The 27,124-nt window shown below is 52.9% G+C and overlaps 6 protein-coding genes across 6 annotated transcripts; 2 read left to right on the top strand and 4 right to left on the bottom strand.

Moving 5' to 3' along the window:
* Window positions 1–2,335: 2,335 nt before the first annotated feature.
* BBA_00900 (uncharacterized protein) lies at window positions 2,336–4,589 on the bottom strand (the record flags this gene model as incomplete). The annotated part of the gene is made up of 2 exons (XM_008595997.1): window positions 2,336–4,489; window positions 4,542–4,589. The coding sequence occupies 2 exons, from the start codon at window positions 4,587–4,589 to the stop codon at window positions 2,336–2,338; spliced, it is 2,202 nt and encodes a 733-aa protein (XP_008594219.1).
* A 4,138-nt stretch (window positions 4,590–8,727) lies between these two features.
* On the top strand, window positions 8,728–9,850 carry BBA_00899 (MeaB protein; the record flags this gene model as incomplete). The annotated part of the gene is made up of 2 exons (XM_008595996.1): window positions 8,728–8,880; window positions 8,939–9,850. The coding sequence occupies 2 exons, from the start codon at window positions 8,728–8,730 to the stop codon at window positions 9,848–9,850; spliced, it is 1,065 nt and encodes a 354-aa protein (XP_008594218.1).
* Window positions 9,851–11,356: 1,506 nt separating this feature from the next.
* Window positions 11,357–12,568, bottom strand: BBA_00898 (putative xylanase 3; the record flags this gene model as incomplete). Its single annotated transcript, XM_008595995.1, has 1 exon — window positions 11,357–12,568. The coding sequence occupies one exon, from the start codon at window positions 12,566–12,568 to the stop codon at window positions 11,357–11,359; it is 1,212 nt and encodes a 403-aa protein (XP_008594217.1).
* Window positions 12,569–13,672: 1,104 nt separating this feature from the next.
* On the top strand, window positions 13,673–14,767 carry BBA_00897 (alpha/beta hydrolase; the record flags this gene model as incomplete). Its single annotated transcript, XM_008595994.1, has 1 exon — window positions 13,673–14,767. The coding sequence occupies one exon, from the start codon at window positions 13,673–13,675 to the stop codon at window positions 14,765–14,767; it is 1,095 nt and encodes a 364-aa protein (XP_008594216.1).
* A 304-nt stretch (window positions 14,768–15,071) lies between these two features.
* Window positions 15,072–16,673, bottom strand: BBA_00896 (major facilitator superfamily transporter; the record flags this gene model as incomplete). Its single annotated transcript, XM_008595993.1, has 2 exons — window positions 15,072–16,001; window positions 16,062–16,673. 2 exons carry the CDS (start codon window positions 16,671–16,673, stop codon window positions 15,072–15,074), a joined length of 1,542 nt encoding a protein of 513 aa, XP_008594215.1.
* Window positions 16,674–21,703: 5,030 nt separating this feature from the next.
* Window positions 21,704–25,397, bottom strand: BBA_00895 (RasGEF domain-containing protein; the record flags this gene model as incomplete). The annotated part of the gene is made up of 2 exons (XM_008595992.1): window positions 21,704–24,802; window positions 24,876–25,397. 2 exons carry the CDS (start codon window positions 25,395–25,397, stop codon window positions 21,704–21,706), a joined length of 3,621 nt encoding a protein of 1,206 aa, XP_008594214.1.
* Between the last annotated feature and the right edge of the window lie 1,727 nt (window positions 25,398–27,124).

The following is a 27,124-nucleotide window of genomic DNA, read 5'->3' as shown; positions in this document are numbered from 1 at the left end:
CTTGGTCGTTTTGTTTATGGCTTAACGCCTACCGACGAGGAGCTTTCAATGGCGGGTGGGAGTGTTGACAACGTGTGTAGTGGCGGAGGCAAAAGAGCATTCGGGATCGCATGACCTGTGTGGGAGAGGGAGTGGTTGGGCGGGCCAAGGCAGGGAGGTACCTCTGCCTACCTCGTAGCCAGAGACAGCAAATTGCGATGGACTGGGGCGGATCCAGACAGCTAAAATTGGGGGAGAAAGAGCTGAGGAGCCAGTAACAGAGCAGCTGTAAGGGACACGCAGCCCAGGCTGGGGCCTGAAACAGGACGCCGTCGAGAGCTGCAGAGCTCAGCTACAAGGGACGTTGAGCCTGATTCAGTCTATCTTACAGCGCCGAGGGAGAGCTCCTCTCGTCTAAGGTACCGCCAACAGGTACCTCCAGGTACCTTGTTGCCAATCCGCTAGGCCACACGACATATCCCCAGCAAAACCGTGCAACTGTCAAGACCTTATTCCTGGTAATACATGGCAATTAACAATTTCCATTCATCTTCTCAAGACACTGCGCATACAACTGAATCCTGTACGCATGCAGCAGCTTGTTGTCCAAAGGCGGTTGAATACTCGCTTAAATTGCGGTACCAAATACCGACCTAGGTATGTAATCAAACCCCAACTTTTTTGTGGTTGATTTATTTATTTTAGTTTTTTTGTGTCCAAAGTAGGGCTCTTTTCTTGGGCCTCCGAGTAAGTGTGAGTGGCCCCGTAGCCGTTAGTGCTTTTGCGTGTGCCGCAACCAGGAGCACTAGCACCACGGCTAGCAGCGGCTCCACTTCTCGTCTCTGTCTCCTGTTGCTGTTCTTTGCTCTCGCCAACAACATGAACAGGTTGAGGTGCCGTGGTGATTGCTACCTAGTTACAAATAGTCCATCTCTGGCTCAAACAGCCGAATGTCCACACCGATTGAATTAGCCGGAGGCAGATACTTACTTTCTGATCTTTGGAAGCTGTCACTTCGATACGGTAACACGCACACCATCACCCTGGCAAGACTGCTTTCCTGCGGCATTCGCAAGTGCCACTGTATTCGACCAAATGTAAACTATCGCATTTTGCAAGCACTCTTCGTCATACATATAGGGACCGGTTTAAGCGGATGAGGTCGAAAGACTGGACCGTTTACTGGATCAACCACATTGACCCAGATCAGCTCTCGCGACTCTCCCATTTCGCCAGACTCTTGTCGTTGATTTAGTAGCCTCATCTCGTTTTCCCTCTCGTCTGGTATCGAGCGGTCACTCATCATTTGCCACCTCAGCTTTGCTATTCCTCCATCAGCAGAGTCCACGAAGTTTTACGCATGCTTGCACAAGCTCAGCGTCGTCAACTCCGTTCGTGTCCCTCGCCGTCTCCGTATCGCAAGCGCCGCAAAGTGGTGGTCTCGAAGCTCTGATGCCTCGGCTTTCGTGCCGACTGACCGGGTAGTGGAAGTGCCAATAACCTCACGGTTTCCGCAGAGTAGACAGCCGTAGCACGCTCTGTGCCAAAAGCACCACCCAAAACTGATGCAGTCGTCCCCGCGACAGATCATCTCTCCGCAGACCCAGCATATAGACAGCTTGACAATGGCTGAAGCGCATTGGCTGCAGGCGAGGCGTGCTGAGTGTCCAAGTATGATGGGTACCCAGACGTCGAACAGTGGCATTAATTACAGATGAATTCGTCGTTGTTCTCGAATGACAATACTGGTACATGTTTTGTCGACATCACTGTTGATGTCCTCGTTATCGATAGTTTGTAGGTAATATCTTCAAGTAACTGCTGCTTCTTTCTTCGCGCTATCTGATAAAGAATCGTCGGCTGATATGAATGTTGATGAAATCTATATTGAACAAGATATAGCTGCTTGAAGAGTCGTGTGTCATCATACGCGTGGCCGAGGTGAACAGCTTTCAACCAGCATATTCGAGTGGCAGGCAGGCACGAGGATCCACCTGCGTCACAAAAAGTCACAGGGCAGCAGCAAGTTTTTCAACGACTACCTTCCAAGGACAGAGGAAGAAACAGAGGAAGCTGTCACTGTTACTACTCTCAACATTGAGGAATAAACCCTAGAAAACACGAACGCCGACATAATCCATAAACCGCTTTTAAAACCATGATACCAACAGAAAAGAACACCAAATGGCAAAAGTCAAACATCCATCATGAATCATCGATTCAAGTGTAGGCAGTCAAGAGCAATGAGAGCTATCGCAGCTTTAACAGACTGGCCGAGAGCGTAAATACGGTGGCGAAGATCCAACAATGGAAAGTAACGAACGATAAATGTACACGGTGCACGCAGTTGCACACTTCAAACTCTCGTCTTAGGACGAGCCAGTTGGTTCAGACGACTCATGCTCATGACCGGTTTCCTCTTCGTCGGGCTTACAGAGCCTGGTGTCGTCGACGTTTTGTTGGGCTGCTGTCTGCTAGGCGTCAGAGATGCATTACGATCCAGCCGTGCTCTCTTGAAGCTGCCTTGGGGAGTTGAAGAAATGGCCTTTGCGGTCGACAAGGCAGGACGCTCTGGGTCAACCACGCTGTTCTTGTGCTTCTTGGAAGCCCGTTCAGCAGCCTCTCTCTCGGCATCTTCTTCATCGCTGCTCGGTCGGTGACGCTTTTTGCTCGACAACCCATGCAAGACGCCCGGCAGCACTTCGAAATTCGATGTAGGTGCCGTGTTCTCTTTGTCTGGATGTGAACTGGAAGCAGGCGGCTCGGGGAAGCTGCCGGGCAAACTAGATGCCTGATTGAGCGAAAGCCTAACTTGACGAACACTCGACTGGCCAACGGAGCTACCAAATCCTGTCCTAGGAGCGCTGCCGAACTCGATGGTGTGATCGCTTCGAAAGGTAAACGAGCTTGGCACAGAGGGCACTCGTTTCTGATCTTCTTTATCTTCCGAATCAATGAGTTCCTCAAACGCAGACAGGTCAGGATAGGCAACGTAGCCACCACGTTGGGATGTAGCATTCCTTGCCCCCATATTACGATTACTCTTTGGTCCAGAAGCGGACGCAAATCTGAACATGGGGACCCTGAGTGGTGTGGGAGAGCCCTGCTCCGCCGCTGCGCGCTTAGTCTCCGGTGTGAATGTTACCTTTTTCACCATCAGCTTACGACGAGGGGTTGTAAAAGGAACAGGTGGCAACTCCTTGTCAAGGCGCGGAGGAGCTGGAGTATGCGAGCCGTAGAGTGCCGGCTGAGGAATGGCACTTCCCGAGGCAGAGCTCGTAGTTGGCTGTGACCGAAGAATGGACTTGACTTTCTGCTGGTGCGCCGGGCTAAGAATACGACGAGCGAGCCCATCAGCCTTGCAAGTCAAGTTGCCTACAGACAGCGACTGTAAAAAGCTCGGCGTGGAAGGCACAGCCGCTCTAGCAGATGACTTGGATGGGGTAGAGACCATTGCAATGGTAGCCTTGCGTGGGCTAATCGCTGGCTTCGTTGGTGTTGACACCGACGTTGTTGACACCGATGTTGCCTCCTTTGTGGGACTGGCCGCTTTATGCATTTGAGATGATTTTGTAGGGCTCCTCAGGCGTGAAAGATTTGACCGAGGAATCGCGGTGATGCGAGAAGAGGTTGAGGTCGTTGAGGTGTTGGGTCTGTGGGTTGATGTGTCGTCTTCTTTGTGCTGCTTCACTCGTTTCGCGGGCTGTCGTTCCACTGGCGTGCGATCAATGCTTTTGCTAGGCGAAGAAGCGTGAAAGCCTTTCCTGGCCGAATCTGGACCGCTTCTGCTATCCAAGTTTGCGGCCGACGATTTACGCTTCAGGTTCTTCTGTGGCGTCTGGGACAAGCCGTCATGAATGTTTGCCTTCCTAGGAGAGGGTGAGGCGGCCGCTTTGCTGGGGGATTCCGAGAGGCTAGATTTGGATGGCGAACGCTTCACGCCAGCCACAACAGGTACGAATCGACTTGCTCTCCAAGCAGAAGCGTGTCCCTCGATGGACTCCATCTTGTCAAATGCGGCGGCGTGGGCAGCGCTGTAGCGGCCTGCAATGCTCTTTGGCTGGGCGAAGCGGCGTTCGCCAACCACGGCTGCATCTTTGCCTTCGGCTTCGCGCTGAGCAAGCAATTCAACCTTGATCTTGGCGGCTTTCTCTCGTAGCTCCGCTAGAAGGTCTTTTGCGTCACTGTTGGATGCCGCCAGATCAAAGTTGAACGACGACGTCGGCACGCCAGTTGACCGTGATGGGGTTGCGGTTAAACCATTACCAGTGGTTCTCTTGTCGGAGGTTTCAATATCTGTGAAGCCAAGAGCCACTGCGGACGACGGCTCTCCGGTACTCTGATGAAACTTGCTTGGGTGCATTTCGCTGCGAGGCGGCCTGATAGCCGACGATGGAGGTGTCGAGGGAACGGGCTTAGGTGATTGGGCAATGGAGCGTCGAGACGGCGTTGTCCCGACAGGTTCGACATCCTCGGTAACAGACATAAGTTTGTGAGCTGCTCTGGTGACCTACGTTTGGATCAGCATCCTTCACACATGTGGCGGTCAGCATTCGAGATACCTTCGATGTGCTGGCAATGCGCGCAGAGCGGCGCCTCGGGGGAGACATCTTGCCAGCAAAGAGCGCAGTGTATATAATCGATGAGGATATACAGAAGCACAAAGATAAATTGACGTGGAGTAGCTCGACGGGCCGGTATAGTGGAATGTTGTAGCATGAACGTTATGGATATGATGTCAACAGGGAGCTTGCAGGCAAGAGGAATGAATGGTTTGTTGACATGAGTGGGGACGCCTTTGTTTACTTTTCGGGGCTCAAGTTCCACAAACGAACGAGCAACGAAGTACCGCACCGTGCAAAAATGAAGAATACTGTACGCGTGTACACTGTACGCGCGCTTTGGTTGTCTAACCCCAATGAACCCTCAAGGGTCTAACTAGCATCCTGGGCTGTACTCATGTTCAGGTCGAAGTTCCGGGTATTTGTTGCAGACAAGGAATTGCTGCAAATGCTCAGTCACTTTCGGAGCCGTCAGACTTACGCCTATTTCCAGTGACCCGCAGTACCAGCAGAGCATACCTTCGGCCAGGTTTTGGCCGGTGATTCTGTTACGTATCACATAGCTGTCAACGACACCTGAAAGAAAAAGACACGGAAGCAGGCGACAGCAAACCTTCGTTTCCCCGCATTTCAGACTGCGGGGAAGTGTGCCTGACCTGATTAATTACGGGCGGCATAATTTGACCCGATCGTCTTCATACAGATGATGCTTGGGTCCAGCATTGATACAGACACATTTGTTCCCGTGCTGTGGTTCCTAGTTCAAAGTAGGCGGCAAGAAAAGAGCCAACCTATAACTACTGCTGATAGATTTTCTCTGCTTTTTACTTCATTTTATTCTCACTTTCCTTGTTCTTTTCACTCCTCTAATCTGCTTACACTTTTACTATCTTCGTCCTGGTCATTATTTCTATTCTCCTTCTTCTCCTTTCCTTGTTCTCGTAATTGTAATCGGACTTTGATGATGAACGTCATAGCTCATGATATGCACGTAGATAGGCCAGCTACGAATACGACCATGGTACGATGGTGATCTCAGCAAACTTCCCAGACCCAAAGGAGACTGATCAGGTTCTGCTTCTCCGTGGAGAAAACCCACGACTCCCTTACAGGAAACAAAGCTCACCGCGAGCCCTCCCTGTATGCCGACAGGAGAGGTCGGGCGCAAAATCGAGTCTACGCTTGACTGCAAGTTGCCAACAACACAGCGCTGCCAGTCAACGTGGCTAGCCATCCTTATTATCTACATTTCCTCAAAGATCAAGCAGGCCTAGTTATGATTGATTGATGCTCAAGCGACCGAAGCGGTGGGGTGTTGTTGCTTGACCTGGGCCCTTGACATCAGTCTGATTTGTAGAAGTAGAGTCAAGAAAGAAGAAAAATGTTCCTATCGAAGTTGGTTTGAAAGATGAACATGAGAAGACTCCACTGAGCAGCATGCGTCTGGATCCGTTGGAAAAGCCACCCACAGTATGTCGTCCATGAAGAATGGAGATAACGGGTCGCCAGCGAAATTGCATCATTGTGTAATACTGCAAGAAGCCCAGAATGAGGTAGGTATTGTGACTAGAGAGCGAATTGTTTGAGTTTAGTGCCGTTGTAGCGAACGTCGTCTATATGTTGAGTGAACAGCGACTGCTCAGCCTGGTGCATCCTTTGGAATCCATGGACTATTATCAAGAGTCTCCGCAGTTTCTACCCTCCGATTAAGAGAAGACTTATAGCTAGAACGGGTAATTAGCCACCAAAGACATTTCTCATTGCAAGGAGCCTCGAGACTTGCACAGTCGAGGCATGATGCTAGACATGGGTTTGTGAGGTGAGACGATCGGATTGTTAGTTGGAGGACGAGACCTGGCTGGGTCGTTGCCGTGGGCCGCGGGTGAATTGGCATGAGACTGCAAGAGTACCATACTTTGAATTATGGGCTAAAATAGTGTTGGTGTTGCTGAAGAGGACCGTTAGACAGTCTGCTCATGGTACTCATAATCTTAGTCAAAAAGTACGTCGGCAACATAGCGTCAGAACCTTTATAACCGTTCGCTGAGAACTCAGGAGACGGCGGAAGAATCGGAAGAGACACGTATTATAAATGAACAAGCAGCCTGACTGACTGATGCCGATTACCAGGCAATTTCTCAAAAACTGCTCGAGGATCTGCGCGGACAGAGTTCGTCTCTTGCTGCGCAAGCTGAAGGAACACGCCCGGATTCTCGAAACATCTTATCCGGTTGCCTTTTCAAGAGTAGGGGTTGGACTGGGGCCATCTGTAACCTCCCTCTTTGAGTTTGGCGGGAGTCGTTTTTGCAAGTCAATGAGCCAGACTAAAAACTGGGCGCTAGCCCTCCGTGGACTGTCCCAAGAAGTCCACTTGATCTTTGCCAGCAAGTCCCAAAGAGAAAGGAATTACATCTTCGAGGGCACAGGCGAAAGTGATAGATTGCGCAGCGCGCGGCCGCCCCTTCTCCGATACTACCAAGACAAAGATTCGGAGACACGAGGCAACAGTCTTCTGGGGCACTGAGCTGGAGGTGCACGGAGATGCATGGAGTGGGGAGAAGTCTCGAAAAGTAGTTATGAGGCTTGGGTGTACTAACTATTGTACAAGCGTTCAAGCTTAATTGCAGTCAGCGCCAAGTCGGTACTTGTTCCTGTTTAGCTCGCTCGTTCATCTCTGAGCACCAGGCATCGTCTGACGAGCATGACCGAATAAGTTTCTGGAAAGCTCAGGACAATCCACAACTCACTCCAGACCTGGTGGTATATTTTAGTTATAGCTTGCTCCCCAAATTCCACCTAGCGTTCTGGCTGGCGCAGCTGCGTATCGTCAAGTCATGGCGAGTAGGGGTGAGAGAGGCTGCATGCTCTTGAGTACGCCATGGATAACACGCTATGTACGACAGTATGTTCGTTGCGATGAAGACGGCATCAGCGGCAGGGATTCAATGTGGCCCACGACAGCCACCTCCAAGCTAATAAAGACTCAACAAGCCCACAGCCCCATCGTGGTCGAAGTGGTTCCGGTGCTTGAGACATACATCCGCCACCCTTGTGGTCCCAATCTGTGCACTGTACGGAGTGATTACGGAGTATTGCATCCAGAAGCTCAAGTAGCAGCAGTTTTCGAGGCGCATACCGTGTACAGTACAGTGCCGTGAAGAGGTTCTTCCCGTCTTCTCTCCCCCGCGTGCCCCAGACAATGTCCACCAAAGGGGCAGAGGGCGTTGGACAACAACTTACAAGCCAGCCCACTCCGGAATTATAGATTAAATAAAATAAATAAATAATGGGCGAGAGAACGGGGCAGAGTTCCAGGCCATGATGGTGGCCGCTCCACCACAGCCGCTCAGGAATAAAATTATGTCTGTTCCAGTGGTGGCTCGTGAGTCGTGAGGTTGCTCAGCGGAACTCAGGTACCCCGTACTTCCCATTGCATGAAAGACTCGGGGCCGCTCTTCCCCGTATCCTACTTGGTGACTGTTCCCCGGCTTTGGTTCTGCGACAACCCCAGACTTAACGACCTATGAATCTGTCAACCAAAGTCTAACGTAATTATTATTTCTAAATCGAGAAACAGGGAAACGAAATCCATCTCTTTGATATTGTCTGTTCTTGGGCAATTGACGCTCCCTCTCGCTTGGTTGCGACATGCACTCACTGCCACCGCACGACATTCAGCCACCAACCCTCACTCAAAGCACCTCATCGCCCGCCGCCGCCCGCCTACCAGTACTAGTGACCAAAAGTACTCCATACGAACCGAACCCGTAAGGTATTTAGGTACGGATACCCAGGCCAAGTATCTAACTAGGTAGGTAGCAAAGGTCACAAGTTCCCGCAAAATTTTGCCCAAGCCTCGCTGCCGTAGCCGGACTTCTATTAGTATTGCCGTGCTTGACCACCGCTCTTCTTCCCCCGCACCCATTATTAGCCCCTCGTACATCTCCGACCTACTTTTTTTCTTTACCTACTTTTTACTTTATCATCTCCCTCCTATCCTGTCTTGTCCATCTGCATATCGATTGACACTGTTGCTTTCTTCTAAACGCCCCAGTCTTGCTGCCCTGCCTTTGGCCGTCTCACATTTTGCTCGTTCCTGCATACCCCGCGTTGTCTGTCACTCGACGACAACAAGTTCGCCCAGCAGCCTTCCTTCTCTACACAAGACAACACTCGCCATCTACGCATGGCCGCCAAGAAGATGTCCATCGACAGCAAGCCTACACCCAGGCACGAGAGTGAGGACTCGGCCGCATCTACCCCCGAGGGTGAACCAAACCCTGTTACCCCCGTCGCTACGGTACCCGCACAGCCCAAGCGAAAGGGCGGGCGCAAGCCTGTGAGTTTTCATGAGGTGCAGAGTTCTTGACAATATGACTGACTAATGCCTCCGACAGCTTTATGCTACCTCTGAGGAGCGTAAGCAAAGAAACAGACAGGCTCAGGCCGCCTTTCGTGAGAGGCGCACCGAGTACATCAAGCAGCTTGAGGCAGCTATCGCGGTCCACGAGGGCAATCTGGACAGCCTCCAGACGGCCCACCGCAATGCTGCCGATGAGTGCCTCATGCTACGCTACAAGAACTCGCTTCTCGAGCGTATTCTTCTGGAAAAGGGCATTGATGTCAATGCCGAGCTCCAGGCCAAGAATGGCAGCCCGATCCTGGGCCCAACCCACATGCCACAGAACATGGCCCAGCCGGCCCAATTTCACAGACCCGTCATGAACCGTGTTCGCAAGTCAGTGTCTTCTCTTGCCCCGAAGGTTGAAGCCAGCAACACTGCTATGGCTGGCGTCAAGACCGAGACCTCTCCTCAAACTCGCCCCATGCACTCTCCAATCAACGCAGGTTCTGCCTTCGCTTCCACCGTGGAGAATGTCCCGGGCGGTCGTTCACAGATGCCTGCTATCCTCACCGAAATGTCGGGCCAACCGCTCATGGACCGCCGCTCCGGTTCTGTCAGTTCTGGAGTCTACGCTACTTCTACCTTCCACGGCCACCTCGATCAGCTCGAGCATGAGTATGATCACAATCGAGATATGATGCAAGACTCTGAGCTGGACAATGGCACACACAATGAGCCCTTTCCCCACACCTTCGACGGTGGTGACAACATGATGGTCTCGGCCACCTCAGCCACGGCCACCTCAGCCACGGCCAGCCACCAGGTTCCCGCGTCGGGCCCAGGCTTTTCGTCCATGAGCCAGCTTCTGGAACAAAACTTAGATTGGGACCCCTTCGGTCTCAGTGCCAGTATGAACTTCCCTCCACAACAGCTTCCATTTGAGCATCCCGGAACCCTGCGATAGGAGCAAAAAAGCGATACGACCTTGACGATTACGAGCGCAACGCCAAATCGATGCACCAACCAGCTCAAAGCAGTCGCACATGCAATGACCAAGACCTTCATCTGGACACGGAGTTGCACCTCACTTTAGCAAAATAGCCTAATTGACTTACTACGACCAACTTGCCAGGGCATGCAATACCAAGTCGGCTCTGAGTCTGCCAAGGGTAAAGCGTGTGCATTCCTCACCCATCCGAACTCGGGCAATACATAGGGTCCTACCAAACCCTTGCTGCCTCGGCATCAGCAGCAAACCCTTTATCTTATCGATTGAAAAAGACTCTCACTGGCCTTTGTTTGTTTTTTTCGGCCCTTGAGCGACGCTTGGACGCTGGATTCACCAAGCGTTTGCTCTTTGAACTTTCCTCTTCACAATCCAGGCTCAGCCACACACTCGCGGCTGAAGTCAGCCCACGACATCTTTTGCAACAAGCTTTTCGGCAGCTGTACAGAAAGAGGAAAGTTAACCCTGTTATTGGCGTTTTGGCTTTTGGCGGAAATGAAAAGTTATCGCGGTCGAGAGGCTCATCAGGGCTTGCCTATGGCTTGCTGCTTGACACCACACTGACGCTTAGCGAGACTATTTGAATATACTAGCGTGTTTTGTCACACATGAGCGTGTACCATGGTGGTGTTTTACGGCGGACAGCGGACTTGACGGCGATGACGAAATCGGTAAAGTATTGGTAACGATGGGACACTGGCTCGTGTGTGGCGTTTCTCTTGTGGTTTTTCCCCAACTATGATACCCTGATCTTTTGATACCCCTATCTTTTGATACCCCTATCTTTATTTTATTTCTTTTTGGCGTTTCGAAGGAGTGTTCTTGATTTTGCCCCATTTGCACATTTCTCGTTTCTTTTGAGCATCGCTTGCGGAATCTCGCAGACAATACAAAGCCCTCTGAATGTGGCTTTGAAGCCCCTCAGCCAATCCGGACTGAGTCTTTCTTTGCCGAGTTGCATGGAAGAGTCTCGACGCTGGACCTGAAAACTTTGTCTTGTCTACTCGCCAAGTATGCCTGAAGTCTCGTTCGCTTCTCTCACCCATTTCAACACACACCGCGTTGGCTGGGTCAGAGAGCGCACGAGACCGGGCGCAAACCAGCTATCCTGTCACCAGGATTTAGGATAGCAGATGCCAACTGGGATGGCGATAAAAGCCCATGACGCGAGATGGAAGTCGGCTGGATTTGCCGATGATTTTACAGTCCCCCCCTTGCGGTGCACTCTCATAATAATATACTACATGCTCACTTGGTGACTGCGTAGAGATGTAGTGGCATAAATGTCTACTGGTTGGTTCATCTTCTGAGTCTTACATAGTGTCTCACTTGTCTACCTGGTAGATTTGGATACTTTAAGTTCGTTTGCCCTTGGGATCATAACTGCGTCGAGCTGAGTATATGACATAGGCCAGACAAAATTTTGAACTTTTTTTTTTGTACGGCTTGGTCTACTCCTACCTATCATAATACCATGTACAAGATCGCTGCGGTAGCCCATAAGCACATCAAGAGACTACCCGTACCGGCAGAAGCTCTAGTGTTTGAGGCAGCACCACTTTCTGTGCTGTTTGATAACAAGGCTGCCTTTCCGACATCTGCTACACCATCGATAGTACAGACTACTTTGCATGCATGGTGCTTTGCAGATCTGCGCATGATTCTGCGACCGCTCGCCGTCCTCGACCCTGACGCCGCCACGGCCGCAGATTGCTTGCCGGCGTCTGTGCTGTTGTACAGCATCTCAATCCACTGAATCTGCAGACTCGCCTCGTCGCCCACCGTCATGTTGCCGCTCCAGGAGCCGCCGTCGCTCCACGCGTTGAAGTTGACGGCGGCGGGATCCCGCGGCACCTGAAAGGCGATGCTGGCGGCCTCGCGCCCGTCGACGTACCAGACGCTGCGCTCCGGGGTCCAGTCGAGGCGGTGGACGGCCCAGTCGGACCACGCGGCGCCGCCGGGTAGCGTTGCATTGCGCGTGGCCTCGGCGATCTCGCCCCGGTCCGCAGGCAGGTCCGACGGCTGGTTTGTGTACTGGATGACGGAGCGCGGGCCGCGTGTCAGTATCTCAACGTCGGCCTCCTGCACCCTGGCTGGATCAGCGGCGCCGCGGTATGTGAACATGGCGGTCACGGCGCCCGGCGCGCCGACGGTGCGCGCGCACATTCGCAGCGAGAGAAACTGGTAGTCGGCATCCGCTGTCTGAAACTCGGCGGCCGTCTGGAAGTCATGGAGACGCTTCGTGCGCATGGTGAGGAACGTGACGACATCCCGACCGCCGCCGCCGCCGCCGCCGCCGCCGCCGCCGTCGCCGTCATCGGCCGCCTTTGCAATGTAAATGTTACTAGGCGAGTTGACCATGTAAATGGTGGCGTCGTTGGACAGGGTGTTTGCGCGGCCGTTGCTCGCCGCGCCGTTGCTATTGTTCCAGTTCTCAACCTCCCAGAAGCTGGTCCAGGCATCCGACGTGAAGAAGTCGCTGCTCTCTGGCGCGGAGGCGGCGGTGGCCGCGTTGTCGACCACGTTGGGCACGCCAGCGTGCGGCAACAGCTGCCGAAAGTCGAAAAAGGCGTGCTTGGCATAGTATCCGGGGTTAGTCCCGTTGGAGAGAAAACAGTCGCAGCTGGAGTCCTCGACGGTCTCTGCTGCTGCTGCGATCGAGAAGAGGGATGCCATGGCCAGCAGCACTGCTAATATTTGCCGAGAGGGCATCGTCAAAGGGGCGGTGAACGGTCCAGAACCAGTACAATTCTTGTGAGATGTCAGAGAACAGATCCCCCGCAGATATATACAAATGCTAAATGGTGATATCTCTCTGCTGACTGCTGAATGAGCATGGCATCACCTCATCCAAACTTGCCTTGCCAGTTTCTGGTGGCGGCTGTAGGCGAGGCGAGGCGCAGCGCTGCGTCCAATGTCGTGGTTGGTGCCTGATGTTCGGCGGCCACGGTCGCACAAATCAGTGGCCCGTCGGGAAGAAAGGCAGGGCAAGACACTACTCGCCTTTTGCTTGAATGTACTGCTTATTTTGCGCAAGTTTCCTCTGTAATTTCATGTTGGATGCGGCCATTAGCGAGGATACTGTCTTGCTCATCAGTTCGGCGCAGTCACATAGAAACGCGCCGCCAAACTCATCATGGGCCTTGTGAATGCAACCAAGGACGTTGTCATCGATGGAACCTCTGGCAAGTACCTCGGCCATCGAGTTTCGATTACCAGAAATGTCGGAGAGCAGCATTTGATCCAATCTTGAGTTCGGCATCTTGACCAGCAACGCGTTTGTGGAAAGTTGGATTTCTGCTAGCCACTCTGGCTCGGGCTAGCAGAGCGCCCAGCTGCTCGCATTGCTCCGTAGTAAACATGAGTTTATTGCGTGATAATTTTCCGGTGCCGGCATCTATCGTAATCCGGCCTTGATCTGTTTTGTTCTTTTGTTCAGGTTCTGGCCATGAAGGTGGTATCATGTTGCGCTAAAGCGACCACTGCGGAACAAATAAGCTCGTGCATAGTGTAAGATGTGCAGCCTCAGGCTGACTGGTCCTGAAGTTGAAAGAAACACTTCTCGCTAATCTCACCCAGGGCTTATGAGCCTGAGCCTATGAACCACGCCGCTTTGAAACGCTTGACTTTATTATCACCGGTGGCAGCAAAAGAATCCCTCCGAGGTCACGGTGCGCTACGGCTGTGAGTTTAGGACACTTGCCTTCGTTGCATCTTACAAACCTCCCCGTTTACGCTTGCGCCATTACTCACCTCTTTATAATCGCATACCAGCCCTCCATGGCAGCTCGAGCACCAACGCAGCGACTGCTTCGTCTCTCAAGACCAATTTCAACCCAAACCACGGCCTCTGCATCCGCATCACCCAAGACTGCCTCCACCACCACCCTCAACCCAGCCCACAGCCAGACCATCACCCTCTCCGATGGCCGCACGCTGGGCTTCGCCGAGTACGGCGATCCCCGCGGGCGCAAGACGCTGCTCTACTTTCACGGCTACCCATCGTCGCGCATCGAGGCCAAGCTGCTAGACAAGCTCGCCCTCGCGCACTCGATCCGCATCCTGGCCCTCGACCGCCCCGGCTACGGCCTGTCGACGCCGCAGCGGCCGCGGCGCTCCCTCCTCGACTGGCCGCGCGACGTAGAGGCCTTTGCCGCCAGCCAGCACCTCGACCGCTTCGCCGTGCTCGGCCTCTCCGGCGGCGGGCCCTTTGCCGTCGCCTGCGCGCACGCGCTGCCCCCGCGGACGCTCACCGCCGTAGGCCTCTTTGCCAGCGCGCCGCCGTGGGCCGCCGGCCGCCACCACATGACGCGCGCGCGGCGCATCCTCCGCGTGCTGGCCAACCGGTGCCCGGGCCTCGTCGGCGCCCTGACCATGCTGGCGCTGCGCTTCGCCCGTTGGCTCGTCGGCACCCGCTCCGTTGCGACGCGGCTCGACGCCTGGCTGGAGCTCGCCAACGAGCAGGCGCGCGAAAAGGAGGCGCGGCGGCTCAAGGCGGACCCGACTGCGCAGCCCAGAACTGTCACGGCGCCTGATGCACGCCCGGTGGCCGAGCAGCGCGTCGCCCTGCTCGATATGCTGATTGGTGAGCCGTTCGCGCAGGGGCCAGACGGCGCCGTGCAGGAGGCGCGCATCTTGACTGATGATGACTGGGGGTTCCGTCTCAACGACGTGACGTATCGGGACTCGCCAATTAAAATCTGGCACGGGACCAAGGACGTCAATGCGCCGATCGAGGCCATCCGCTATCTCGCCGGCAAGCTGCCCAACGCAGAGCTGCACGAGTTTGACCAGGACACGCATTACACCATGGGAGAGCACATCGAGGCAGCTGTATTGGACTTGATGGGCGAGACACAAAAAGAGAAAAAGTAAAGGCTAATAACATGTTTATATACCACTCTTGTATAGTAATTCACCCTGTATTATTAGTTCTTGAATAAATAAACGCCCTGACCAAGTCAGCGTCACACATGCGCCAAATCCAACCGAATGCTAAGCAGGGTATATTGTCTACTTGAAGCAGTAAATGTGCAAACATGAGCAACCATGCAAAACCGGCTATTATAAACAGATAAGATGCATACAACTTGTAGGCATAGATATCAAGGCTACGTCAGAAATTCGTCAACCTCCCATTCCTTGCGGACAGAAACATACAAGATCCAATCAAAGCATTTTAGGCCTCACCCTCGACGCGCTTCGTCGGGACAGCAACAACATCCTCAATCGTCTCATCAGAAAACTTGAGATCCTCCTCGACAGAAACGTGATCCTGAATGCGCATGACGATGACAGGAGCAGCAATGAAAAGAGAGGCAGCGAGACAGCCCCAGGTAGCACCAAAGATAGTGTTGAGTGGCAATTTGAGACCGTCCATACGCCAGAAGATGGCGGCACCGGCAGATTGAATACCCTTGTAGAAGCCAGCGAGGTTGGCGGCCTTGCGACCAGAGTTGGAAAGAGCACCCATGTACCAATAAATGCACGTCTGCCAGATGGCGTCGTACATGCCGTAGAAAAAGTACAAGAACATGGGACCGAGGAACTTGCTGCCGTCGGTCCAGTCAAGCTTGAGGGAATCGGGGTGTTCCTTGTACCACTCTCGCGTGGGCTGGTTCTTCTGCCAAGCCCAGCCTCCGCCCCAGATTCCAAAAGTGCAGGCCATGAGGAAGACAAGAGAAAGACGGGCGCGGGTAGAGCGGCTGACGCCCTTGTAGTCAAGAGCAAAACCATTGATGACGGCGCCGACAATCTGGGCTAGCCAGTACAGGAGACCGTTGAGAGCTCGGGTACGAGCATTAAAGGCGACGGCGTTGACACCATTGTTCTGATAGGTGTAAAAGATATTGGAGCAGAAGAACATGGGGAAGAGCAAAAGAATCCAGGGCTGTTGGTATAGTGTTTCCCAGAGACCGCGGAGCTCAGACGACCACGTGGGGTTCTTCATAAGGATAACCTTGCTGCCATCCTCACGAATGACCTTGTCACCGTTGCAGAGCAGGAAAGAAAAGACAGCACCAATAACCATGAGAATGATGAAGGCGACGTAGACACCATCGGAAGCTTGGTTGGAGAATTTGTCATTGACAGCCTGGGCTAGGGGGATCTAGATGATTCAAGTCAGCATCCGTGTATTGGTGCGCAAACGTGGGGCAAGTCAACTTACGAGAGATCCAATGACACCACCAAAATTGAAAATAATCCAAAAGACTGAGATATACCGGCCCTTTGCCTCTTCACGAGGGTAGGCCATCATAATGGCACCCTGGGCGCACCAGAGAATACCCGCGCACACGCCGAGAAACGCGCCAGCAAAGTAGACGAAGCCCTCGTTCGCAGTGTGCTTGTAGCTGAGGAAGGAGGCGGCGTAGATGCAGTAGCCAAGACCACCAAAGGCCAGAGCAGGGCGAAGACCGAGACGATTGGTAATGGTGCCGGCAAAGAAACCAAATACGGCAAAAGTAGAGTACAGAGCGACGTTGCAATTGGCGCCGACGTAAGCCTTGTCTTCGGGAAGACCACCGCCACCAAGACCGTTGAGGGCGTTGAACATGCCGGGGCAGAGAAAGCAAACGAGCGAGATCATGAGCAGCTGAACCTTGGGCGAGGCATACCAGAGCTCAAAGTTGCGACCAAAAGGTGTGTAGCCCTTGTACATCCAACCGGCAGGACGACCAGGGGAGCCGGTGCCACTGGCGTAGACGTCGTCGACACCATGGGCGAACTCCTTGGAGTCGGCCGAGTGCTCGACGACGGTTTCCTTGTGCTCGTCAGACATGATCGACGGTGCCCTATCGAGAATCCGGGGTTTCTGGGTCCTATAAGGGGAGGGTCGGGGATGAGACTGGTTTGAAGATGGACAAGAGACACGAAAGCCAACCTAAAGCTAGAGGCCGGGGGTAAGACCCTTATATTCCAAAAAGGACCAGCGTCTGACTGCAGCGCTCACGCGACGGAGCTTGGTCGACGGGGCTAGCGCCACAAAAGTGACCATGTCAGTATTAATGGAAAAGGACGGGGAAGTTAGAACGGGGATTGCACGCACCAGCGCCGTTTTGGGCGGGGAAGACAAGTGGACAGTGGAGGGTGGTATCCGGAGAGGCCCCAGGGGCTTCCTATCAATTGCAACAACAGAACTGGTGCTTTGTGGCTGATCCCCCACGGTCTAGTCAACATCGAGCTGCTGAGTGGACGGACTGGCACAAGTGGCAGTAACAAGTTTGGGCTTGGCTGATGGATGGTAGGATGGACGGTTGCTCCCTGTATGGGGCAGGGCGGCTGCTAATCCAACTCGGCTAGGTGCGTTGCTGCAGGTGAGGCTACAATGAAAGGATTGCCGATGTTTTAGATGGAGGTGAGAGTCAAGGTCTCAAAGTCGTTTGCCTCTTGTGCGCTGCTAGTTGCTCGCAGCTGGCAACCAAGAAGTAGGTACCTACGGAGCCGTACATGGCAAACAACTTCCTCAGCCCATACTCTCCCCTTTCATCTCCTCCACCAATGCTTCGATTCTTTTTTTTTTCACTGTATCTAATTAATATCGATTTTCGCCACTTATTGTTCTCATGCAGAATACTCCGCCTGCCAATCTGCCCATAACGTCGGGGAACAAAATACGGGACCCGCCATCCTGCGGCTACCTATATTCTGCTCCGAGGGCCGCCCCATGACCGGACGACGAACCAGTCAGTCTAGGACGGAGACCTGCTATTTCGAATAGAAGAACAAAGCCTCTCCCTAGTGGTTCAGCCTTGTTGTTTGTGAGGATAAGCCCCTGGTGCTTGGCCAGAAAAGGCCTGCTGCAGTGTCTCGGTAGGCCTGTTGCAGTGTCTCGGTTGGTCGCTGATCTATTTTTACAGGCCGTAACGTCGAGTTCAGGACCCGCCACCTGCGCGATAGCCATCAGCAGGGGTTGCTCAATGCAAAGCTGCAATACAAACATCTATCAGGCTGCTGCCAGCAACACGCTAGCGAAAGACAAAAAAAATTACCAACCCTTGGTGACATGATTTCGCCGCATCATCCAAGCAAGCTTCGGAGGAGCTTGGGCTATCAGTTGCTGGGCCACTAGCACTCAAGTCTTAGGCCCCATGGGACCTTAAAACTATTCAGGCTCTCTCCCCACACCCACAGGACTTCGGGCCACACTTCCTGGAACGCGGATGAGGGGAAGTAGGATGGGGGATGCTCGTTGGAACCACTGGAGAAACTGGGGGATTGGGTCGACCCCAGACGCAGAAAGCTACGTGACAGCGGGGGAGCAACCACGTTGGCAAGTTGGGACTTGGCAGCCAGTATGTTTTCTTGCGCCACTGGCCTGACAGACGGTAAAGTATCACTGGGGGCTATTTTCAACGCCTTCATCGCATGGGCTCAAGCCATCCTAGATAATAGTGGGCTTGTGATAAGGGACAAGCCACAACCGGTAATTAACACGACGCGTTGGCTGCATGGCGTTATCGCAACAATCATCACTGTGAGCAGTTGGCAATCCGCGCAGCTCTCTACCACCTATCACGGTCTACAAGTCAGCATGTGCGATAGGCAAGGCACAATTGATAGCCCAGATAAAACGGCTGGGTGCGAAGCTTTGCTCGCCAGCCCGGTTTGCTGCGTTGCTGACGAATGATGGATAAGTGTGCCTTGCTATGTGGGCAATTCGCATTGTTTCCTGCCATTTATCAGTACTGCACACCGCGATTCACCTTCACTAGTTACCTTATGAACAGCACGGGTCCGTGTTGCACTTTGCGAGTCGCCCTTGGTGTCTAGTTCCTGGCCTCGAACCTTTGTATTGACCGCGTTGATAAATCAGAACCATGAATCCGCCCCTTCTCGCCATGACGGATTCTAGCACTACCAGTAAGTAACGCTCTGCTCTTTCTTTTGGAAAGTCTATTTTGTCGTGGAGTGCCACAGTAGATCGAGTTATGGACCCGCTGCGGGTTACAGGGCGGCTCGGGGTGGCAGGCCAGCTGTCCGTCGTCGTTCGCCTCATTCCCTTTGCGCTGGCCAACAAGAACGATCACCAAGAGTTGCAGACGTGGCTGCCTTTTCACGCAACAGCCGGCTACCGATGCACCAGTCCTCGTATAAAAAGCTCACGTGAAGTGACCAGCATTGCCAACACTTCACTCCAATCAAAGGGCCGAATCTTGCGTCGTCTCATTGGTTATGCTGCAAAACGTCCACACCATCAAGAGACTATTTAAGATCGTGGCGCCCTTACACACAGCCCGCCTGGTACGAGTACTGTCTCGTTGACATATCAAATTTTTTCGTCTCGGCCGCCGCTGAGTCTGTCCTCGTTTCCTGCAGCCAGTCCAATAATACATTTTCAACGCTCAGCAGCTCTATAATACATTACAAGGCACTGACGACATGACCTTTCCGCCTCATGTAGTTCACCAATCTTTGAAAAGACGGCACCGCATGAGGCATAAACACGACCTAGTGCCATATCCTATTTCCCAAAGCAAAGGAGATGGCGTCGGGTTGCAAAGGGTCAGCAGGCTGATAGTGGCCAATTTCCATTCTCTCCGCCCGTTGTCACAGTGGCTGTTTTTGAGTCCATGGAGCGTTCTAGCGCACCTCAACTTCATGTAACGTCACCTTGCCGCCAACTAACGCCACACCACCACCTCAAACAGCCCACTTCTGGTTCGGGGCATCCACTGGAACGGAGGCTGAAGATCTGGGGAATCAGCTGTACGAAGTAGGTGGCATGCCAAACCCCAGACATGGAATATGCGTAACGAGTCGCGGAGAATATGTAAGCAAATGCGATGCCTGAATTTCGTCCGCCGTCCAGGTCCGGGTTGCTCAATGAGAGAGTGCTATATTTTAGTGCGTGGTAACCACTAGCAGCCATCGCATTTGCACTCCTCACAGCCTGAAGAAATGCTGCCCACACGAGACTTCGCAAATATGCCCAGCCAACACTACCACATGCGATCCCTTACCCTCAAAGGAAAACTGTAGCCCTAGCCTGATTCTGATGCCCTCAGCTGACTGGCCGTCCAATGGGTAAGTGGCCGTTGTCTTGATACTAGGTTACATCTAGCCTTGTGCTTTTACCGTGGAATCGGCTGGGTTGCAAGCGCCAAGCGCCATCAGCAATGGCCTTTGGCACGTTGAAAGTGTAATCCCATCGGCGTCTTTCTGCTTGACTCGGGAGCAACCATCTGTTGAAGTGGTGGCGCAAGTCTCGGCCGCAGATGCCTGTCCGCCGTCGACACTCGGTGCCGAACCAGCCGGAACGCAATGCCTCTGAAATTCGTCGTACTACTCGGGAATTTCGCCAAGTAGGCGACAAAAACTGCCCTTGTGTAGTCAAGCTTTATGTAGATGTCTTTTTAAACTTTATCTTATTTACTATCTTTGCTCTCCTTTGCTCTATCCTTCTTCAAGTTCTCTATCAATTTTTTTTGGCTTGATGTTCTCCTAAATTCTCTTTACCTTTCTCATATGCCTTGGCCATCTTGCTTTCCTACCTACTAGTAGACCTACTACCCTCGTCGTTGTTCTTACATTTGTCTCTATGGGCGTTTTACTCTTGCCCTTGAGTATGCTGGATTCGTAGGTCATCAAGTTCCTTCCAGATCCTCCTCGCATGGACCCAAACCAAGTTTGTCTGCAACTGGCGACGATGCGGGTACATCTACACAACATTGCAGCCAGACAGAAAAACCCTCAACACCGCTGTTGAAGCTGGCGAATTGTTCAGCATGCCTACGAATAGAGTAGTAGTAGAATGCAGGCCTCACCACGCTTCTAGCTCGCACTCGTGATTTACTTGTCATACATAAAGTCCCCAGGACAGGCCAGTTAGCTTGATGACACCGGGCGGGTTGCTAACGATCTTGCCCTGGTCAAAAAAGAAATGAGGGAAAGGACTGCCGAAGAATATTTGGCGCGGGCCCTGATGATGCTGCTCGCATGTGCACTCGCATACGTTTCAGCGGCCTAATGTAGATCACATGCCGCATAGCTCTGAATATCGGTTGTGTAACAGTAAGAAACCCACCATTTGGGTGTCGAGAGCGGCCGCTCGCAGTACAAAGACGCTGTACGATGGCTTCACAGACTAACAGACTTTCACATGAGTAATATGTACTATTATCAGCTGAACAGCGTCCACAGCGTTTCGTCTGCTTCGAGTTACATACAAGCCTTCTCATCATACAATCGACAAAACGCGCTCGCAATAAAAGGACAGACCATGACCAAACAAAACTTTCCACCAGATTGGTAATCCATGCTCCATGCTGAAAGAGTCGATCGTGTAACGAGAAAGACAGTGCCCACCCAGTTGTTCCCAGTAAACTACGGTATGCCCGTCTCATATCATCTTAGCGCATGGCATTGTTTGGTAGTAACATAATTTCCTTCGCCACTCATCAAGAGTGGCTGCATGGCTGTTCAGCTTCGATGCCTAAAGCAGCACATCAAGAGTGCATCCACTTCCTCTTCTCGCCGCCAATTTTTCGTCCCGTTGTTATCCATGCGCCGTTGCAAAACCCGATACAAAGGTATCCGCAGATCATATGCCCAGTATAAAAAAGAAAAGTGTGGTTTGGCGTCGAGACAAACGTGTTCGCCTTCTCGCTGATGGTGCCGTAGAAGAGAAAATATATCCAGAGTCGACAGGGTGAAATACAATAAAAATGAAACAATCGAGCAAAAGCCGGGGGTATCAATGTCGAAGAAAATAAATATCCATGAAATAAATGGTGTATGTGCGACGAGGTCAAATGGAGTCAGGCGCTCCATCGAATCGTTTGAATGTTGGTTGCGTTTTGCGCGACAGTCTTATACCTGTGCAGACGTGGTGTTGTGGTGGTGTCGGTCGCGGGTCATCCAGCCAAAGAGGTCGCCTCGAACAGCGCCAGTGGTGGTGGCGACGGGTGTCGGTGGCTCAACTTCCCGGCGCACTTCGCGAGGCTCGAGAAGCAGGCTCTTGCGGTAGTAGCTGACCTGGACATTACCTTGGTCATTTTGGCGAACGCGACCAATTTCGGACGTGATCCAATCTTGCATGTCCGGGAGCTCTGTCAAACGATACGGAATTTGAAAACGTTGCAACTCGCCAATGATCTTAGCCGTGCGAGTATGCTTGTCAAAGTTCACAACCGTCAAGCCTCCAGTTCCATCGTCTGCGCCCTCAGTACCGAGAGACATTTGCTTGGTAGCAGGGTTGCCAATGTCCACAAAGGTGAGATCAGTTAGGTACATGCCCAGGAATGGCAAACAAGGGGGAACGTGATCGTGAAGTCTAGTGCGTAGCACCTTATTATTTTGAGAGGGCTCAACGATGGCTTGCAATGTACGGAGCAGGTCCTTGCGCTTCGGCGAAACGGCATCCCATGTCTTCCGCAGGCGGCTTATAGTGCTGCTGTTGAGGCTGCAGATAATCGCCATCAAGCCATCGTAGTTGTGCAGTTCCTGACACTGGTGAGCAACTTTGATCCATTGCTTGATTATGGTAGCACGCTTCTTGATTTCGACGTGTTCGAGAATGGTATCAGCAACCAAGTTTGACAGGTCCGTCGAAAGCGAAGACATGGCCTTGACGTTGGGGGCCTCTGCACCACCCTTCTTCATCCACTGAGAGCCTAGCAGTTCTTCGGGCATGATGGCACAGAAGATGTTCATTTGTTTCAATGTCATCTGGCGTGCCAGCTCGAGAGGCTCAAAGTCGAGAATAGTCGGCGCAGCATTGCCGGCCTTGAAAGCGTTAAGAAGATGGTGCTGGTGCCTGGAGATGGCAGGAGGTGGCAGCGGCGTCTCGGCAGGAATGTATTGCCCGATGGCTGTGTTTGTCTTGCCAATGGAGGATACGAGGCGTGGGACGAGAGACCCTTGGCCGGAGACCTTCATCGCCAGCTCCAGTAGCCTTCGTCCAGCAGACGGGAGAACTGCACCGAGCTTGCCCTCAGCAAATGGAATAATCACCTTAAGCGCATCGCGATCAGTCGAGTCCCTCCAGTGAGACTCGAGCCAGCCCTTGAAAGCATTATATACTCTCAGGCGCACGGGTCCAGCCATATGGGGAGCATCGGCTACGTAATCGAAACGCTCGACCAGAGCTTTCGTAAGCTTCATCGGGGTACAGAAGAGACGAAAAGTGAGGAAGAAGGTGGACACAAAGGTGGCGTCGGGAGTAGATTCGTGGGTCGTGAGGCGCTCGACCAGAGCCGGCAGAGAACCGCCAGTGACCTGTCCCTCTTTGTTGAACATTAATTCGTGAGCGAAGGTCTTTTCGAGAAGTCGGGACTCGACATCGTCTGTCTCGTCAGCCATGGCAGTGTTACTGGCAGAGCTCAAGTCAGAGATGGAAGGCTTGGGTCGAGGGGCTAAGCTTTGGTCTGGAGTTGTAGCTCTCGTTGACGTCTGGGAGATAATGCTGGCCTCAGAGTCTCTGCTCAGGTAAGTGGTGCTGCTCCCAGCACTGGAAGCTGCAACTGCATCGAATCGCGCGGATTGGTAGTCATTGTCACGCGCAGAACTGTCAGGGTTGTGATAAGTGTCAGGAGGCAGCAGGGTCGTGGTGAGCTTGGGCAGAGGGGGCAGGCTCGGGCGCGAGGAAAAAGCTGACGAGTTGGATCCAGCTTCACTGACAGATTTCGCAGATGAGGGTCGGGAAGAAGTCGGGGACGCGCTCTTGGTGCCGGGGGTGTGAGAGGTGGCGAGGTTGCTGGGTGGAATGTTGTTCAGGGGCACGAGAGATTCGCGGCGAACGGGTATGTAAGAATCGTTGGTTTGCATAGTATCAGCAGCGCTAGCAGCCTCAGAAGGGCATTGTTCGGCTGCTGAAGGTGTTCGCGAGCGCTCATGAGGAACCACTTGCAAAATCGATAAATCAATTTCGAGAGCATTGCCTTCGACGTCAAACTCAAAGTCGCCGATTCGCTCGATGGTGGCCTTGGCCTTGGCCACACATTCACCAGCCGCCTTGACACAGTCTGTAGCAGTGCCAAGAAGAATAGAAGTATCGTGAGAAGTGATGACATCGGCGTCCTGGGATGCGGCTTGGACCAGGATGTCCCTGGCCGAAAAAACTAGTCCATGTGAACGGTCGAGAAAAGCAGCTCGAGAGAGTTGCAAAGCGGTAGGAGTCACGTTGCAATGAGACAGAACGCCATCAACAACATTGAGTAGCTCACCAGCCGAGCTTGCCGACTGGCCAACAAAGCTTGACAACTCCATGCGGGAAGGTGAGTGCCAGTGCAGTCTTCCAATAAAGGAGCCGAGATGAGAAAGTAACCTGTCATGCTTGCGATTCAAACGTTCGGAAATCAGGTAGCCAGGGCGTGAATGGGGAGAGGGCCCAGCCAGGGAGACGCGGTGAGTGAATGTTGCCGATGATCGATTTTGTGAGATGCTGCCTTGAGAGGCTCTGCAGTTGGCTGTAGCAGGAGCTTGGTTTAGAGAAGACAAGCGCTTGTTCCATTGGGCTTGCGAGGGATGGACAGCCTCGCTCAGCTCCGAGGTTACTACACTGGCACTCGTGTCGTCTGTGAGGGCTCGTGAGCCAGCCTCGGATGCAGTGTCTACCCGGTGCTCTTCAAAGGCGACCCTCTCAGCTGGTGGTGTCGGGGGTACATAGGATTCCTCCTGAACTGTAGCCATGACGGTGACGGTGGCAGGGGCGCGGGCTCGTCGGTCTTCCTCAAGCACATCAAGAAACCGGACGCCCTTGTTGACAATGCGAAAGGCCTTGAGGATCATTTCGTCGACGACATCATTAACGTCCTCCGGGGGGTGAGAGATGTGGCGTTGAGAGTCTTGCAGGCGCTTGGCCGTCTTGACGAGCAAAGAAAGCTCAGCCAATAGAGATTTTCGGCATTTGCGTAGAGAATCGTTGCGTTGAACAATGACCGACTCTCTGTTTAAGCAGTTTGTGCGTTCCTAAGTTTGAGTGTTAGCAAGGAGGCGATGGAAGAGGGATGACAGCGAGGGGACGCCAAATGATGAGGCGTACCAAGAGGAACCGGACACCAGCGATGATGCCCTTCATAAACTCTTGATTTCTGAAGAGTTCGCTATCATCGACCGAGGTGCTTCGTAATAAATCCCAAAAGTTGAGCAGAGACTTGAGCAGGGCACGCATGTCGTCGGGTTCGTAGGCTTCGCAATAGTTGGTGGGGAGCCAGCCGCGAGCGCCTGAGACCAACAGTGTACCGTCTGCCCAGCCATTGGTATGGATGGAATGAACCAAAATCACGTCACCTTGGTCGAGAGGCAGAGTGACGCTGGATTCTGTGGCGGCATTGCGAGGTTGGAAGGGATAAAAGGCGCGCAGGAAGTTGTGAAAGATGGGAGGCGCTTCGGGCGACAGGTCCTCCTGAGAGCTATTGGGAGTGGCGGGAGGAGTCATTTGTGAGGCTTGCGAAGAGTTGGCGTGTAGCTGATACGGGCCATTGACTGCCGAAGCAGAGCAACTCCTAGTCAGGTCAAGGGGAGCCACTTGAAGACTTGCTCGACCTTGCTGTTCAGATGGCATGGCTTCCAAGACAGCCGTCAGAGGCAGACAGGGCAGGTCGTCAGGCAGTGGTGCAAGTCGAATGTCGACGGCCACGCCAGAAGACAAGCAGCGTTGCGAGAATGGGCAGAGTCGGTGCGCCTAACTAGTGTAGATGGAGAAAGTGGAAGATTGATCGTCGGGGGGTGAGAAAGGCTGCAATGGAAAAGAGATTGCAGAATAGGGAATCGAGTTTGTGTGTAGGTCGACGTATTGAATTGGCTACGTGCGAGTAGTAGTAGCTGTTGTCGAGGTGTTGCACCGTATGTTGTGGTAGGTAGGTAGTGTGATGTGATGTGGTATGGTGTGGTGGTGGAGGGCCAAGGAGATTGCGGCGGAGTGCAATTTAGACGCGCGGCGGCGATGAGAAACGAGGCTTTGGACTGCAGTAGGCACGACGAATATTAGTTAAAGGGAAAAACAGTCGCGATGTTGTTGATTTTTGAAAGGTGAGTGGATGCGCGTCTGGAATGAAGAGGGGCCGTTGGCGATAGTTGAGGCGCGGGTAGGTATGGCCGACTTGGCTGGAATGCAGCCAAAGCGGGAAAGATTCTGGTGGTGAAGGCTGAACCTGACGTGCCTGGGTGGGAGCTGGATAGGTGTTGTACCTAAGGTACCTAGGTAGGACCTAGGTAGGTAGGTAGGTAGGTACCAAGGTAGGTAGGTAGCTGGAGCTGGAGCTGGACAGCTGGAGCGGGCAGCTGGAGCGGCCCGTTCAGGTACGCAGGTGGCGCAAACGGGTGGCAGAACAGCTCACAGTACAGCTGGCAGGCGCGGCAGCGGGAAGAATGGGCGAGCCAGCTGTAAAGGAGCTGAAGAAGTTGGGTACTTACAGAAAATGATAACACAAGGCGCAAGATTACAGAAAGACGGCAGAAAACGGATTCCAATGCAAGAGAGAGAAAAATATGAAGAGGGAGAAGGAAGTGAGAGACGCCAGGTTTGAGTGAGAGGAAGAGAGAGAGAGAGGAGGGTCGTAACAGAGAAGGAAGAAGGGGGTAGAAATCGTGTAGGCAAGGTAGTGTGAATGGTGGGCAAGGTAGGTAGGTACTTGAGGGACAGCGACAAGACAGGCAATTGAACAAGTACAGACCAGAAAAAGGGCCTTACCAGCATTGTACATCGTAATGCCTGCCTGGCTCTCTGATGAAATATTTTCTCCGTAAGTTACGGACCGTACCCAAGCACCAAGATGGATGGCCCAGCCAGCCAGCCAGCAGCCAAGCAACGAAGCGAGCCGACCCAAAGCAGTGGAAAAGTGGATGCCTGCTCTGTTTCTCCAGCTTGAAGACGGAGGTACTGGTACGCGACATATTGTTTTGCTTCTTTGACGAGTGTGATTCAATGTCATGGGGTTTGTAGCCTTTCGTCAAGGCAGAGAGGACCAAGCTGTACCAGTACAAAGGCCGACTGCCCCGAGCTAGCTGTTAAGCAGTTTAGTAGCATCCACCCAACACTAACATGCCATCACGCTATCAGAATTACCAGTAACAAGCTACGAGTACCAAGCTTGCCTACCTAATATTAAATACCTCCTGCCTAAATATCATATACTGAAAAACAAACCTCGCCGCTGCGTCTGCCCACGCTTCCTCTCTTGTCCTCCCACTGACTATTTACAAAGTATGACTAAAAACTGCTCAAGCCGTCTTTGCTGGGGCCGAAGCTCCACGAGCGGGGGATCGCTGCGTCGTCGTCCCAGTTGGACG

Source organism: Beauveria bassiana (genome assembly GCF_000280675.1).
Source record: "Beauveria bassiana ARSEF 2860 unplaced genomic scaffold BBA_S00002, whole genome shotgun sequence".
NCBI lineage: Eukaryota > Fungi > Ascomycota > Sordariomycetes > Hypocreales > Cordycipitaceae > Beauveria > Beauveria bassiana.
The sequence above is the reverse complement of the archived record's forward strand: the minus strand, read 5'-3'. Positions and strand labels throughout refer to the sequence as shown.